At 39.7% G+C, this 18,124-nt stretch overlaps 1 protein-coding gene across 1 annotated transcript in view; it reads right to left on the bottom strand.

Moving 5' to 3' along the window:
• Nucleotides 1–18,124, bottom strand: part of MPP7 (MAGUK p55 scaffold protein 7) — a 345,710-nt gene that overhangs the window by 81,246 nt on the left and 246,340 nt on the right. Inside the window, exons 9-13 of the mRNA XM_054716587.1 lie at nt 10,518–10,599; nt 9,933–10,018; nt 3,427–3,501; nt 3,036–3,232; nt 2,506–2,570 (exon numbers count right to left, since the gene is read on the bottom strand). Coding sequence (XP_054572562.1) covers nt 2,506–2,570; nt 3,036–3,232; nt 3,427–3,501; nt 9,933–10,018; nt 10,518–10,599 — 505 coding nt within the window. The remainder of the gene's footprint in view (nt 1–2,505; nt 2,571–3,035; nt 3,233–3,426; nt 3,502–9,932; nt 10,019–10,517; nt 10,600–18,124) is intronic.

Below are 18,124 nucleotides of genomic sequence, written 5' to 3'. Positions count from 1 at the left end.
ATGCCCATCAACTGATGAATGCTTAAACTAAGTGTGATACAGCCATACACTGGAATATTGTTCAGCCATAAAAAGAAATTAAGTACTGACCCATGCTACAATATGAATGAACCTTGGACACATTACGCTAAATGAAAAAAGTCAGTTATAAAAGGTCATATGTTATATGATTCCATCTATATGAAATGTCCAGGATAGGCAAATTCATAGAGGCAGAAAATAGATTAATGTTTGCCATGGGCTAGAGGCAAGAAATCATGGGAAGTGACTGCTAATGGGGTTACTTTGGGGGTGGTGAAAATGTTCTGGAACTAAATAATAGTGATGGTTGCAGAAGCTTGTAAGTATACTGAAAACCACTAGTGGTATGCTTTAAAACAGTGGATTTTATGTGAATTATATCAGACACTGTTCTGAAACATTGTATTTATTTCATGCTAAAGAGTTTATTCATGCTAAAGAAGATGAGACAGGAAAGAAAAGAAACAATGAAGATGCTAAGATTGTAAGGCCCTGGGAGTTGCAGAGGGTACCATCATGTACTCTCTGCCCCACCTGGCCAATGGCAAGCCATTTGAATGAATGAATGAATGAATTAATGATGGTCATACACCGTGGATGGTATTGTTACCTAGTACAATCTCACTGAGGGCAATATCTATAAATAACTAAAAATGCTCATAAAATTGAATTTTAATTATTTTAGAATAAAGTTATTAGCTTTCTACTTAGTTTTCATAAAAATATACTATCTCTGAACATGGCCATATATATTATACACTCATGATTTAACTGAGATAATATTGACCAGATTTATTTCTATTCAAAATAAATAATATCCATTAATGAGAACAAACAATGCATTTCTCAGTGAATCAGAATTTAGTAAAAAATAAAAATAGAAAAGAGGTAAAGAGAAAGAAAAGAAAAAAAAAACATAAGGAAGAAAGGGTGAAAGGAGGATCAGTAAATATTTTTAAATAATACTAAGGAGGAAAAAAAAAAAGAGAAAAATACTAAAACATCCAAATGAGGACATTTCAGTAAAAATAAATCCTCAAATAAATATTTCTCAAATTCAAATATTGAAGTAGTAACATAAAAAATTACGCAAATTAACACAGAAAAAGCCTCCATTACAATTATTGCTTAAACATACACTCACACCCCCCACTTCACACACATTCGTGCACATCTATACTGACACCAGTTTGGGAAATGTATTATAAAGACAACCTATTCAACTTACATAGTTCTTTAAAGAAATATTTATCAACATTTTTAAATAAATGAAAATTTGTAATTATATCAAATTATACTAATTTGAGTATGGACTCAGATTCAAAGAGAATCACATTAATTTCATTTTTAAGTTATACATATTTTATCCCATATGCACCAGATATATTAGAAATGTGCAGACCCCAAATTTAAACTTCTCATAGAGCAAGTGAGACGGATGTCTCAAAGGTCCTTTCAACTGGGTGAGTTGTCTATGAAAATCCATCACACTTTAAAATAATGCATCGTTCTAGTTCAACTTTAAGTTTCTGATGTCACAATACATGTGACATTCTACAACAAGTTTTGTGGGTTTTTTTTCCTTTCTGCCCAGACTAAGCAGAGCAAGAACAAGCAGGCTTTTGAATTAGTGCTGCACTTGAAGTATTTGCTTGCTTGGGAGATTTATACTGACTGTAGTTTGGCTCTCTAATGATGTAATTCCTGGGCTATAAGCTTCTACAAACTGACAGAAATAACAGGAGATGTGAAAAATGCAACAATACTAAAAACAGATGTTGGTGTAAAATTCCAGGACCATTTATTTTTTCATTTTGCCTCTTAATGTACAATTTCCATGCTGAAAACAAAGGGATTTTTTAAAAACTCTTAAAATGCCTTAAACATTTAGAAGAGATGAAGTAGGAAATTTATGGGATGGGGGACTTGAGGGATGGGAAGTAAGGGAAGTGAGGGAAAGGTGGGCTGGAAAAAAAAAAGGAACCTAAATCTACACTATATTTTTCAGTTATCTTACGTCATTTTTTTTTTACTCTTATTTTATTTTAATCTAGTCTGGTAATAATTCCAAACAGACAAGTAAAAGATCAGAGTTACTATGATTTCTGGGTAACTAAGAGGAAGAACAATTAATTGTTCTTAGGCACAATTGCTTTTGTGTCCAAGAATGTGGTGAATTTTTCCCCTTAATCTTTACCAAGAAATATCTTACCCAAACCTCCAGGCTTTGGAGAAATAAAATACCTAAATCCAGAATTCAAAAAGAGCTGTAGTTATTAGTCCTTTTCTTAAAGAGCCATGGATTTATTAGAAATTACTCCTAACACCCCTTTCTTCAAAAGATTCACTTTGACCTATTTAAAATATAGATCCAAAAACTATCAGAAGGTAATATGATCTGTCATTCTACCACAAATACCTGCTTTAATAGTCAAAAATAAACACCAAGATTTGGTTAGTCTGCATTCTTATTAACAAACTTACATGATTTCCTGTTGGAAACTTTCAGGGGCTGAACTATTATTTCTGGTCTTCTCAGAGCCAATCTCCTGGGAGGAAAAGAAGGTCAATATGCCTATCAATTTTCAGTACAGATCCAAGGTTAACATAACACCAAAATATTAAAAGTCTTAAGAAAGAGCTTGAAGTGAGGGGGAAATGAACACAATGCAATCTATTCAAATTAAGAACTGAATTCTCTAACTTCAAATTTTTATAAATTATCCCCACTCCCAAATCACTTATTTTTGCCATCTTTCACATCAATACAGTTTCAGATATTAATGTGTGATTTTTCCATTTGCTTCATAACAAAAACCGAATATGATCTGGTACTGTCATATTATTTTTGGTCATTATTCATACTCAGACAAAACAGAAATCCAAACCTGAGGGATAAAGGACTCTAAGGCAAGATTTTAGTGCTTATTTTATCACAACTATGCTTGAGTGATATTTTGCAGAGAACAAAAGGTCAGCTGAAGAAAGGCCATCATTGCGTGCCAGTAGCTCACCTTTCCTGGAAGTGCTTCGAAGGAATCAAGCCTGCCCTGGGATTGGCATCACCTTCATGCTTCGCTTGCCACCACATTGCATCATCTTGGCTCATAATCTGAAGAATATCTCCCTTTTTGAAAGAAAGCCCAGCTTCCTTACATGGAATTGCTTTATCCTCATTAGGGTCATAGTCAAAGAGGGCTTTGATAAACATCTGGAAGAAAGTTTTATTTAAAGTGAATAAATATAAAAAATATCAAATGGCCAATATTCTTCTAACTCTAATTTAAGAACAATTTTAAAAAAGAATATTAAAATAAACTTGTCATGACAAAGGAGATATGTATTAGATGAAAAACACATTAGCCCCCTCACCCTCCACAGGAAAGATTTTAAAGTAGTAATTACCTTGCCTTCTTTAGATGGTGTCTCCTCTTTGATGCTGGGTATGATCTTAAATGTAATTGCTCCCTGAGACTGAGCCTGATTATCAGAGGAAAGAATTATAAAAAAACAACAAACTTCTAGAGCCAAGGAGAGGGAAGAAAAAACAGCTAGAAAACTAAATGCATCTGAAAATTTACAAGCTTGGGATTTCTATTCTTAGAGAGATCAAACTGAGAAAAGTATTTTTGTATAAATTCCTGTAACACGAGAAAGCACTAAAGTTTGTCAAATAATTTAAAAAACATCAGCCACTAAACCCACTTTTACCTCCTTGTGCACTTTTAAAATGCCGATGAATATATTACCATCCATGCTGAGTTACTTATGCATAGTGCCTTCTACAGACAATAAATGTAAAGAACAGATAATGTGCAAGGATCAGACTATTCCACTTAAGTATCAGCATCCAGATACACAAAAACGTATCATCATCCAGAAAAAATAATAAAGAACATTCATCTCTATTATATTCTGGTTAGTGAGTAAAATACCAAATAATAGATTAATTAAAAGATGAAAAGATTGACTAACTATTCAAATTTAATTATAACAAGCAACAATACCCAAAAGTCTTTGCTAACTCAGACAAGAGTAGATCTCCCTTTAATAAACTCTCATGTCATTTTCTATTTATTTCTCTCCCTTATTAGCATTTATCATATCTAAATAATTATTTATACAATTGCTTAATATCTGTTATCTCTGCTAATTGTAAACTATAAAAGCAGTAAATATCTAAAACATATCTAAGAGGTCTGAGGAAGGGAAGAAAAGAGGAAGACAGGGAGAGACAGGAAGGAGGCAGGGAAGGAGAGAGAAAGGGAAAAATGGTTAGATCTCTCTGAGGCTCACTATCAATGGTGTGCTGGTAAACCAGGACTGTGTTTTATAAAAAAGGCCCTGATTTGTTTTGTTTGCCAATTTTCATGGTATACATAATCCTACGATAGCCAATTTCAATTTACCAGTGTGAAGTCACTGATAGCCATGCTGGGAAAAGTTGCATAGAATCAGCTTTTGCAAGCCTAGGAGGAGCTCCAATACAGCAGAGTCTCAAGTAAAATGGGGTTTAATAGTATATATTATAATTTTATAAAAGAGTGATTTCAAAACGATATCATTATTACTGATTATCATAAAAGTAATTCACAAATCTTATTAAGAATTCATATAATACTGAATTGCATAGGTAGAGAGAAAGCAAAAGTTTTCTCAATAGTCCCTTCCCATTCTTCTAGTTTGTGTGTGTGTGTGTGTGTGGTGTGGGGGGGGGTATTTTAATGTATGTAAAGCCCTTAGAATAATGCCATTTAGGGCTTAATCAGTATATGCTATTATTAGTATTATCATTATTATTAGGTAAAATAGGTCTACTAGCCATTGTGATTGTTTCACAGTGACCCATCATGTAGATGGAATGATTGATCAATCAATGAAACCTTCTTAATAGTTTCTAAATATTTTTAAAAATACCTTGTTTATGGATATTTGCCAAATTAGATTCTTGGGATTAATTTCCAAAAACTGCATTTCTTGATTAAAGGGTATGCAAATTTAGGTTAGAAACAGCTATAGAGTAGCTGGAGGCTGCATGCAGTTGTTCCCAGCCATGAACTGGATTTACAGCTAAACTACTGAGCAATTGAAGTATAAATGATCTAAAATATCATATTTAAGGAACAGTCAAGAAGCCATGTAGAGACTTGTAAGAGGAACGGAGATGCAGAAAGGAAAAGCCCCCTCTAGCAGGTGCAGCAGCTAAGAGGCCAGAGGGATATCCTGGCTGCAAAGTTCACTGCCTCTAGGATCCCCACGCAGGGATCCCCAACCAAGAGCAACAGAGATGAGTAGAAGAGCCCACATAGCATCAGGTAGAGAAATTGATGGCATTTTTATACACCAGCAATGAACTCTCAGAAAGAGAAACTAAAAATACAATCCTATTTACCTTTGCAAGAAAAAAAAAAAAGACATATAGGAATAAAGTTAATGGAGGTAAAAGACCTGTAGTCAGAACACTATAGGAGATTGCAAAACAAATAGAGGAAGATACAAACAAGTGGAAGCATATACTGTATTCATGGATTGGAAGAATTAACATTATTAAAATGTCTATATAACCCAAAGCAATCTATAGATTCAAAGCGATCCCTATTAAAAAATGAATGGCGCCCTGGCTGGTGTTGCTCAGTGGTTAAATCAGCCAATGCACTGAAGAGTCTCGGGTTCAAGGGCACATAGCTGGGTTGCACATTTGATCACCCGCCCTGGTGTGTCTCTCTCAATTGATGTTCCTTTCTCTCTCTCCACCTCCCTCCCTCCCTTCCACTCTCTAAAAATCAATGGAAAAAATATCCTCGGGTGAGGATTAACAAAACACACAAAAAAATATCAATGGCATATTTCACAGATCTAAAATAAATATTCCAAAAATTTATATGAAAGCAAAAAAGACCACCAATAGTCACAGTAATCTTGAGAAGAACAAATGGGGTGAATCACAATACTGGATATCAAACCATACTACAAAGCCACTGCAATCAAAACAGCCTATTACCAGCACAAGAATAGGCATATAGACCAATGGAACAGAACAGAGAGCCCAGAAATCAACCTATATCTTTATGGTCAAGTAATACTACACAAAAGAGGCAAGAGAATACAATGGAGTAAAGGCAGTCTCTTCAATAAATTGTTTTGAGAAAATTGGACAGATACATGCAAAAAAAAAAAAAAAAGGAAACTAGACTACCAACTTACACTATACACAAGAATAAACTCAGAATAGGTAAAAGTCTTAAATTTAAGTTGTGAAACCATAAAAAGCCTGGGAGAAGATATATGCAGGAAAATCTTAGACAATAAACTAGAAGTATTTTCACCAATACAACTCTTAGGGCAAGAAAAAAATAAACATATGGGACTATATCAAAGTAAAAAGCTTCTGCACAGCAAAAGAAACCATCAACAGGGAACCCACGGTGAGAGAACATATTCGCCAATGATACATCTCTGATAACGGTTAATTTCCAAAATATATAAAGCACTCATACAACTCAACACTAGGAAGACAAATAATACAATTAAAAAATGGGCAGAGGACCTGCATAGACACTTCTCCAAAGATGACATTCAGATTGCCAATAGACATATGAAAGAATGTTCAATGTCACTAATCATCAGAGAGATGCAAATGAAAACCACAAAGAGGTATCACCATATACCTGCCTCGATTGTGAGAATGGCTACTATCAGTAAATCAACAAACAAGTGCTGGCGAGGATGTGGAGAAAGGGAACCCTAGTACACTGCTGGTGGGAATGTAGACTGCTGCAGCCATTCTGGAAAACAGTACGGAGTTTCCTCAACAAAAGTAAAATGGAACTGCCTTTTGACCCAGCAATCCCACTTCTGGGAATATATCCTAAGAATCCCTAAACATCAGGTTGAAAGAATGTTTGTACTCCTATGTTCATAGCCACATCCTATCTAATAAAAGAGTAATATGCAAATTGACTGTACCTCCGCTACAACCAAAAGCCACGCCCACCAGCCAATCAAGAACAAGTATGCAAATTAACCCAACCAAGATGTCTGCGGCCATGGAGCGAGCAGGAGGCTTAGGTTTCCCTGGCAATGGAGGAAGCCAAGCTTTCTGCACACCCTGGCCTGCCCTGGACTCCACTCAAGGCTACAAAGTTTCAATTATAGAAGATAAATAAATCCCAACAAAAATGGCTGCGGCCACAGAGCAAGCAGGAGGCTTGGCTCTGCTCAAGGCTACAAAGTTTCAATTATAGAAGATAAATAAATCCCAGATACCAGGGCCTCCGCTTGGGTCGCCGGGGGGCATGGCCAGCCTGCAAACTACCACAGGCCCCTTGCCCAGGCCACTCCACGCCCCAAGGAAACCCCCACCCTGATCCAGGACACCATTGACGGCATACCAGCTGTCCCCCACCCGTGCACCAGACCTCTATCCTCCTATCTAATAAAAGAGTAATATGCAACTTGACCATCACTCCAACACACAAGATGGCTGCCCCCATGTGGACTCAAGATGGCCACCACAAGATGGCCAGCAGGGGAGGGAAGTTGAGAGGGACCAGGCCTGCAAGGGAGGGCAGTTGTGGGTGATCAGGCCAGCAGGGGAGGGCAGTTGGGAGGGTCCAGGCCTGCAAGGGAGGGCAGTTGGGGGGACCAGACCTGCAGGGGAGGGCAGTTAGGGGTGACCAGGCCTGCAGGGGAGGGCAGTTAGGGGTGACCAGGCCTGCAGGGGAGGGAAGTTAGGGGCAAACAGGCTGGCAGGGGGAGCAGTTAGGCATCAATCAGGCTGGCAGGGGAGTGGTTAGGAGGTGATCAGGCTGGCAGGCAGAAGTGGTTAGGGGCAATCAGGAAGGCAGGCAGGTGAGCAGTTGGGAGCCAGCAGTCCTCGATTGTGAGAGAGCAGTCGGACATCCCTCAAGGGGTCCCAGACTGGAGAGGGTGCAGGCCGGGCTGAGGGACACACTCCCCCGTGCACGAATTTCGTGCACTAGGCCTCTAGTTATTTATAATAGCCAAGATCTGGAAAGAGTCCAAGTGCCCATCAGTAGATAAGTGGATTAACAAACTGTAGTGGATTTTCACCATGGAATACTATGTGGCTGTAATAAAGAAGGATCTCTTACCCTTTGTAACAGCATGGATGGACTTGGAAATTATTATGCTAAGCAAAAAAAAGCCAGTCAGAGAAAGACAAATACCATATGTCTAATATGTGGAATCTAATGTACATAAACTGATGAACAAAACAGGGCCAGAGGCATGGACGCATGGAATAGACTGACAGATCTCAGAGGGAAGGGGGGTGGAGGTCGGGAAGAGATTAAGCATAGAACATATATGCATATATGCATAGCCCATGGACATGGACAGTAGTGTGGTAAAGGACTGGGGTGTGGCAATGGCTGGGTGGAGTGAAAAAGGGTGAGGGGAAATGAAGGACATATGTAATACTATCAATAACAACAAAAGGGTATGCAAATTTGAAAATATTAGGTAGCCACCTCAAAAAGGTCTATTAATTTATCCTACTACCAAAATCATATAAACATATTTATTTCCCTATAACCTTGGTAACTCGTGGCATTATCAAGTTTCTAAATCCCCACCAGTCCAGTATTGTTCAGACATCATGTTTTCTTTTGTATATTATCTGTGCATATGCTTTGCCAGTTTTTCTAAAAATGTTCTTTCTTATTAATTTTTATATACTCTCCATATATTAAAGTATTAGCCTTCTTTCATATATATTGAAATGTTTTTCCTGCAATGTCATGTCTAAGTTTTTCTTGTTGTTGTTGTTAATCCTCACCCAAGGATATTTTTTTCCATTGATTTTTAGAGAGTGTGGGAGGGAGAGAGAAGAGAGAGAGAGAGAAAGAGAAGGAGAGAGAGAGAGAGAGAGAGAGAGAGCGAGAGAGAGAGAGACATCAATGTGAGAGAGACACATTAATTGACTGCTTCCCACACATGCCCAGAACAGGGATGGGGATTGAACCTGCAACTCAGCTATGTGCCCTTTACTGGGAATCAAACCCATGACCCTTTGGTACACAGGCCGACGCTGTAACCACTGAGCACACCAGTCAGGGCTCATTTGTCTGTTTCATGTATGACATCTTTTTCTGTTCAGAAAGTTTTCTACAGTAATATCAGTTCTTTTTCTACTTGAATTTTACAATATTAACATCTTACTCTACTTTTTGTGATTTTTAAAAACTTGAATATTTAATTTGTTGGAATTTGTTTTTGTGTGTGGTATAAAATAGGGACTGACTTTATTTTTTCTAACTGAATCATTATTAATCCAATCCATTTACAAAATGATTTCATTGTTTTCCCTGTAATATAAAATGCCACCATAATCTATACTAAATATGCACATATACTGAGGTCTGTTTTGAAATACTAAACTTTTTTTTTTATTTCTGTAGATTCATAATATGTTTTCATATATAACAGGGACAGTTTCTCTTCATTTTATCTTTACAAATGAACTTGAGAATAAATATTGTCAAGGCCTAAAATAATTTCATTCTGCTTTGGATTTCATAAGACATTTAAATTAGTTTTACTATTTTATATACCTAGAAAGCATAGGCTATATTAATGGGAGAAAGAAAAGATAAATGCATCACCAAAAAAAATGGCATCTAATTGGGATAGGCCCTGTAATAAACTCTTTAGCTCATTTAATCTTCAAAACACTCCAGTGAGATATTTAACTCTTCTCATTCACATTTTGTAACTGAAAATACTGAGGCAATAAAAAGGTTAAGGTATTTTCCAAAGACACATAAGGATTAAGTGATGAATCTGGAATTTGAACCCTGGACTGCTAAATCCAAATCCTGTATTCATAACCTAGTTGGATATATAGTGATTTAATTTTATTTATAATTTAAAATAAAATTTCAGCTTACCAAAATCTGAATGATTTCTTCAGGCTTTTTATCCTCAACTGGTATCCCATTCACTTCCCTAAGTTCATCACCAACATGAATAAGACCTGAGTAATAGCAAATTCAGTAAATTAGCAGTGTTACCTACAAAAGAAACTGTAAGTTACATATCTGAGGATTGAAAAGAAGACCTTCTTGCTTCTCCAGTTTCAGATTCCATGCATTTGTATAGCAATGAATCAAAGACTATAACATCAAAGAAAAACATTATGCTCAGTGTCTAGAAATGCATATCATTTCCATCATAGAAAATAATTCTTACTTTTTAAAAAAAGGCTACATGCTTTTAGTAGTATCTTTCAAATCAGAAACACTGAAACAAGTCTGAATGTAACCTTGGAAGCCCATGTAAACTAAGAGAGTAGAGAGAGATTTATTTTTCACTTATTTATACAAGTCCCCATATATCAAGACAGAGAAAAATATTTTATTTCTTGTTTTGTTGTATTATATCAAAAGATTATTATCCTCTTAGTTATATATTAAAATATTATCTATGAAATGCAGCATGACTTGTCTATATTCACTTAACATTTAAACTCTTACCACTTCTGTCTGCAGCTCCTCCTCTCATGATTCTAGCCACAACGATGGCCCCAGTCTGCTCATCTTTCTTAATGGTGGCTCCCTTTGAAGAAAGACAAAAGTATTTGTGGGTAAATGTGTGTATTGGGTGGTATGACGGGGGAGGAGAAACAAGGAGATTTATCTGGAAAAACTGAAAACTACTACGAAAAATAAAAGGAATGAGGCAGGAGGAATAGACATCATACCATGTGCCTTATAAATGTTCACTAGTAGACCTAGAATTGTGTACTATATGTATATCATCTACAGTTTCCAGAAAAATTTAAAGATTTTTGAAGTCTTTAGCTTCTTTAATATTATGAAAATACAACCATCTTCTTTCTATTATAACACCTTGTATTTAAATACTATTTGTTTTTACTTTTTTTAAAGCATTTCTTCATTTCATTTCATCTTTAAAATATCCCACAAAGAAGGTAGAGTATATATAAAGAAGCTTAAGTGAATAGAAAAAGATTATATAAATTATAAAAATCAGGTCATCTGACTTTTTAGTTCAGTAGTCCTTCTACTATATGATTATGGTAATGGAATCAGTGAAAATAATAAATAAATAAATTAAAACTCCAAAGTTAGTTATATTTCTTAGCCAAGGCTAATATGAATTAATGGAAGAAAAGAACTGTTAGTCCAGGGTTTTTATGAACTAGGATTGTCCCTAGTACAAACAGAACTAACATTTTGGCATAAGATTAGGACACAATTTTAAAAGGAATCCAGAAATTCTTCATTTCTGGATGTTCAGAAGCAGATTAACTGAATGTTGCTTTGTAAGAACACTAGGCACAAATGGTTACTTTAAACGCCCTTTCGTGATTTTCCTTTCCAAGAAACTGGCACCAGCTTAGAAATGCCATTCTGCACTGTATCACAGGGCAAAAAAAAAGATGCACATTAGGTGGTGACAGAACTGACCCCAAAGAAGAAAGTGGAATTTTTCTCAGGTGTGTCAATAAAGAGATTTATATCACTAAAAACAGATATGTAAGCAAAATTAGAAATCCATTTATAATAAGTATATTTTATATATGATAGCTATTAGATACATATCTCATAATAGTAAATAATCAAAAATTAAGTGTAGAATGATTTTGTGGCATTTTTCATCACCTATTCATGCATTCAACCAAAGACTTGAATGAGTATCTCTCTATGGTCATAAATCTTAGACTCACTTATTACTGGTATTTTCTGCTTGTAAACAGTTAACATGTAACCAAGGTAACAGGAAATGTAATATTCTTAATATAAATAATGAGTTTGGTTAGATAAACTTTCATTTCCCTTAATAATGTATCTCGAACTTTCTCACCAAAGTATGCCTAAGAGTCCAGTCTACTTATCTAATACTAGGAGCCCAGCGCACAAAATCGTGCGGCGCCGCCCACCCACCTGCAGCCCTGCCTTGACACCTGAACCTGTCCACACAGAGCTCCAGTGCACCTGGCCCAGCCCCCAAACTCTCTGGCCTTCTCTGGCCACTTCAAGCCCCGCCCTCAGTCCCTCTTGTCACCTCGGGCTGGTCCCGCCTTCGCTGGGCGCCTCCCCACTTCCACCCGTCTCCGGAGCAACGCAGTGGCTCCATCCCATCATGGTGCCAGAGGAGAGCGTGGAAGCCTCCTGCCTGCTGTGCTGTGCTCCTTCCCCTGCCAGGTGGGCTGTGGGGCACTCAGAGTGCGAGCAGTGGGTGGCAAAGGACTGGTGAGGGGGGCACTATGGGCTCTCACCCCTGCCCTCCCCAGCACGGGATTGTCCCGACTCCTCCGGGCGTCTTCCTGCTTCCGCCCCGTCCCTGGAGCAACGCCCCAGCTAATATGCTAATGACCTGGTCATTACCCGTTACGGCGTATCAACCATTAGCATACTAGCTCTTTATTAGTATAGACTAGAGGCCCGGTGCATGAAATTCATGCACGGGGGTGGGTGAGTAAGGTCCCTCAGTCCGACCTGCACCCTCTCCAATCTGGGAACCCTCAGGGGAGCCCTCTCCAATACCCGAATTTCTGTCTGTCTTTGCAATCATATGAGCGAATTGTCTGAGACCCCAACCCAGTTTGGTTTGGTGATCACAGAATAATAGAGGTCTTTTCCTTTTTTTTTTTTCTTTGCTCCATTGGTGGAGATTTCCTAGAAGTTGCAGGATATCTTCCTTTTAATTTTTCCTCAACACTCTGACTTTACTTATGTCTCTCACCTTTGCTTTCCCTCCATCCCCCACCCGCAACAGTAACTTGCTCCAGGCTCACTTTGCTCTAGCGTCTAGGAGATCCCGCAACGCATCTGCCACCAGAACTACGATTCCCAGAATTCCTGGTGCTCCCCATGCTTTGGGCTTCTGCTTCCAGTCCAGGGGCTGCCACCAGAACTACGATTCCCAGAATTCCTGGTGCTCCCCGCACTCTTGGTTTCCGCTTCGGGTCCAGGGGCTGCAGAAACCAAAAGGACTTGGAACTCCAGCTGCCCCCAGGCTGGGCTGACAGGACCGGACACTCCAGTGGCGTTCCCAGGACCCTGGCCGCTCGACGCCTGCATGCGTGTGTGTGCTACCCACAAGCCCGCCATCTTTGTCAGGTTAATTTGCATGCTCACTCCTGACTGGCTGTGGGCGTTGTGGAGGGATGGTCAATTTACATATTTGTCTATTATTACTATAGGTTACTTATGCATAATTTACAAATGAGACCTTGTTTTCAAGATGGAGGTCATTAATTCCTTCCCTCTTTGTATGTGTATGTGATATTCCCATATCCAATAGTGAAAATGACTCAAAGGCATCTAAAGCTACAGGAAGACTTGTAGCTACCACTTGACTTACGCCAGCCACCATGTGAAAAATCATGACTACTGCCATGCTGTGAGGAAGCCCAAGCTAGACTAGTGGAAATGCCACCTGGAAAAAGAGATACCTGACCAGCTCCCAAGTTCCATGCTACTACAGGCATCAGTTTAACTGTACATGCTCAGCTGAGCCTGCCAACCTCCAAAACTGTGAAAGTTAATAATAAATTATTGTTTTAGCCACAAATTTGGGTGTGGTTTGTGACACAGAACTACAACTAGGACAGATTTTTCTCCACTATGGTTTATACTGTTTATCAGTATGGGCCACCCAATTCATTGTGCCTAATGCTAGTGATTACTTTGACTTATTTTGTGATTTAATGAAATTTACAAGTGTTTACTGAGACCCTACTATGTGCCAGGCTCTGTTCTAAGAGCTTATAATACAATGGTGAAAAAAAAAAACACCACAAAAATTTCTGTCCTGTCATGGAGATTATATCTGCTCTAACAGAAAAGACAAGACAATAAAAACATGAGATAATTATAATATAAAGTATGTTAGAAGGGGGTAAACACTATGGGGATGGGTGGGGTAGGGAAGGGTAAGAAAGCTCAGGAGTGCCAGGCGAGTAGAGGGAACATGATGAAAAAACACAGGCCTCACTGGGAAGATGACAATTGCATAAAGAAAGAATGGAAGAAGATGGAGTTGGCTGAAGAGAAATAATTGAAGATACAGCCAGGGCAAAAGTGCTGTGGTGGCTATGAAATACATGTCTAAAATAGAGCAAAGAAACCAGTGTGGCTGGAGTAAAGTAAAAGGGAAGAAGCAGTAGGAGGTGAAGTCAGAAGGTAACAGACAGCCAGATCATGTAGAACTTTGTAGGTCATTGTGAGGACTCTAGAATTTACTATGAATGAAAGAGATAATATGCAAGGCTCTGAATAGCAGGAGTGTTGCAATATGAAAGGATCACTCCACCTACTATGTTAAGAAAGTGAAGGAGGACTTCTGGTCAAGATGGCGGGGCAGGTAAATGTGGTACTCGAATCCTCCCACAACCACATAAAAATTACAATTAAACTACAGAATAACCATCATTCAGAACTGCCTGAAATCTGGATGAATGGAAGTCCTACAACTAGGGAACTGAAAGAGTCACATGAGACTAGTAGGAGGGGCAAAGACAGAATGGGCTGCTCCCACACTCATGTGTGGTGTATAAAAATTGGGAGGGATATGTTGGCAGCAGAGGTCACCCCTGAGGAGCAAGGAGGAGGCTTAACCCCACACCAGGACCCCTAGTCCTGGGTTCCAGTGCCTGGAAGAGAAATTTCCATACTTCTGACTGTCAAAACCAGAGGGGATTGAGGCTGAGAAACAGAGGGCTGCTGGAGTCCCAGGCAGTTCCTCTTAAAGGACCCATGCACAAACTTATTCAGACTCACTCCCCTGAGCTCCAGTGCTGGGGTAGCAAATTGAAAGGCACCTGGCATACAGGGAGGAACTGAATTGTCCAGCATCAGGCCGAGAGTTGGGGGAGCAGCTTTCTCCCAGACAGAAGTACTGGCAGAGGCCATACTTCTTTTGATGAGACCTTCCCCCACAGAGCCCACAGTCACCATATCTGAGTCCCGACCAACCTGACTCACACTGTTTGCCCCACTTTTGTGATTCCCTGAGACCCTGCCCCACCCAACCTGTGGGCCCACCCAAGCCCTTTCTCGTGGCTTTTCCATAGGAATTTCCTGTTTTGGCTCATGCTTTAGACTTTCCTAAAATCCCCTAAACAAACAGCATCTGGACTTAGTATGCCCCTTACCTCTTGCTAAGTAGCCCTAGGCCTGGCACTGGCAGAAACCAGCCTTTGTTCACAGCTTGGCTACACCTGGGCACCTTCAAGCCCAGCACAAGCAACACCCATCACTTTGCAGCTCAAGCTGGGTATACCCGAGCAGAACACAGGTGGTGGCTGACATTGGCCTGACCCTCCTGGGAGCCCCAGAGCCAGTGCATCTGGTGAACAACTTTAGACCATGTCGAAACATCACCATTCAACAACCTTCACAAGAAACATATTCAAGGAGCAGACTCAGTGGGCACTAGAGTCCTGCTAAAGTAAGTGTTGCTCTGTGAGGTGGTCCCCTGCACAGCTGATCCTCCATGATGGTCAGAGGTCTGTGGTCACAGGCAGTCCTTGCAGATAAATCCCTCCCATTGATGTGCCAATAGAAATCAAGTCTCAACTATAATAGGAGGGTATACACAGTCTACACAGAGTGGGGTACACCTCCAGTGCCCAGCTTGGGTGATCGGGGAGGCTGTGCCACTGGACCTTACAGAACACCTACTACATTAAGCCAATCTACCAAACCTGGGGGACATAAAAAATTGTCCCAAATGAAAGAACAGAACAAAACTCCAGAAAAAGAATTAAGCAAAATGGCGATAAGCAATCTACTAGACACAGAGTTCAAAACACTGGTTATTAGGAGAACCTCAACAGCATAAAAAAGGACCAGTTAGAAATAAAAGATAAATAACTGAAATGAAGAATAAGTTAAAGGGCCCTGGCCTGTGTGGCTCAGTAGGTTAGAGTGTTGTCCCATGCATCAAAGGGTCATGGGTTCAATTCCAGTCAGGGTACATAGCTAGGGTGTGGGTTTGATCCCCCGTCATTGCATGTAAGGGAGGCAGCTGATTGGTATTTCTCTCTCACATCAATGTGTTTTTGTTCTTTTTTTTTTTCTCTCTCTCCCTCTTCCTTCTCTCTCTCAAAAAATCAGTGAAAACATATCTTTGAGTAGAAATAACAAAACAAAAAAAGAAAGAAAAGAATAATTTACAGTGAATCAACAGTAGAGTAGATAAAGCCAAGAATCAAATCAGTGATTTGGAAAATAAGGAAGCAAAAAACACCAAATCAGAATAGCAAAAAAAAAAAAAATAACACAAATAAATAAATAAATAATAAATAAATAAAATGTGAACAGTGTAAGGAGCCTCTTGGACAACTTCAAGTGTACCAACATTTGCATCATTGGAGTGCTGGAAGGAGAAGAGAGAGAGAGAGCAAGAAAATTTCCCTAACTTGGTGAAAGAAAAAGATATACAAGTCCAGGAAACACAGAGTCCCAGAAAAGATGAACCCAAAGAGGTCTACGCCAAGATACATCATAATTAAAATGCAAAAGGTGCCCGGCCGGTGTGGCTCAGTGGTTGAACATGGACCTATGAATTAGGAAGTCATGGTTCAATTCCCTGTCAGGGCACATGCTCAGGTTTCAGGTTTGATTCCCAGTAGAGGGTGTGCAGAGGCAGCCAGTCAATGATTTTCTCTCATCATTGATGCTTCTATCTCACTCTCCCTCTTCCTTCCTCTCTGAAATCAATAAAAATATATTTAAAAAACAAACAAATAAACAAAAATGCAAAAGGTTAAAGAAGAGAATCTTAAAAGCAGCAAGAAAATAGCAGTCAGTTACCTACAAGGAGCTCCCATTAGAATGTCAGCTGATTTCTCAACAGAAACTTTGCAGGTCAGAAAGAATTGGCAAGAAATAGTCAAAGTGATGAAAAGCAAGGACCTACAACCAAGATTACTCTACCCAGCAAAGCTATCATTGAGAATCAAAAGACAAATAAATAGCTTTTCAGACACCACCAAACTAGTATTACAAAAAATGTTAAAGAGTTTTATTTAAGAAGTAGAAGAAGAAAAATGATCAAAATATGAATAATGAAATGGCAATAAATATGTATTTATCATCCAAATGTTCATTGCAGCATTATTTGCAATAGGCAAGATATGGAAGCAATCTAAGTGTCCATCAATAAAGGAATGGATAAAGAGGTGGAATACATAGACAATGGACTATGATTCAACCATAAAAAAAAAAAGTACAAATTAGTTGTTACAGAATAGTCATGAGGATGTCAAGTACAGCATCAGGAATATCCTATATAATAATAGAGGAATATGCAAATTAGCTGGGAAGCCATAATGTCACAACCGCTCAGCAGAAGGCATGCACAGTAGGAGCGGGTGGGCGGGCACTTCCATCACCAGGAGGGCCTCCATGTGGCCGGCCCGGGGCAGCCCCAGGTGGAGGTGGCCCCCTCGAAGCCTGGCCCGGCCCGGCCCGGAGGCCACCTGGTCCAGAGGCGGCCCCTGGCTCTGGTACCTTGTGTTTGTGGTTTCCAAGGAAACAGACAGAAGAGATGATAAACCCTCCACAAATGGCTCAACCAGCACCTATCTAAGCGGCAGCTTTGTTTAAATCAAGCCCTTCCTGCAGTGAATGACCCCCACCCTCCCTGGATCAGGCAGGTTCCTGTGGAGGGCAATCTCCACGCAATACAATGGGGGCCCCAGTTTTGTCCCTGGGGATCTCATGCGCGTTAGCTTGGGGCATCGGGGAAGTAAGGGAAAAGGCATCACACGGGGCAGCTCGGGCGAGCAAGCAGAAGGAAACCATGTCTGGCAGACACTCTCCTGCCATCCCCTTCAACGTGTAAGAAGAATCAAATAAACCAATACAAACACCCCTCCCCCGCTCCAGGAGAGATCCGGGACTGAGGGGTGTCCTGCCCAGGCATTGCGTACCTGCTTCCCACCCCCTTTATCCAAATGAACAGGTTAGGGGGTTAAGGGGAGGAGGAGGAGCCTTGCAGAAAGGGGATTCCCTGGAACCACACCCCTGCCCTCCCTCCAGACCTGACCTCTGGGAGCACAGGGCCTGACCCCGCCCCCAGCAGATTTGCATATACCAGACCCTCC

The sequence above is a fragment of the Eptesicus fuscus genome, chromosome 5 (genome assembly GCF_027574615.1).
Source record: "Eptesicus fuscus isolate TK198812 chromosome 5, DD_ASM_mEF_20220401, whole genome shotgun sequence".
Lineage (NCBI taxonomy): Eukaryota > Metazoa > Chordata > Mammalia > Chiroptera > Vespertilionidae > Eptesicus > Eptesicus fuscus.
Note: the sequence above shows the minus strand (reverse complement) of the source record. Positions and strands in the feature narration are given on the sequence as shown.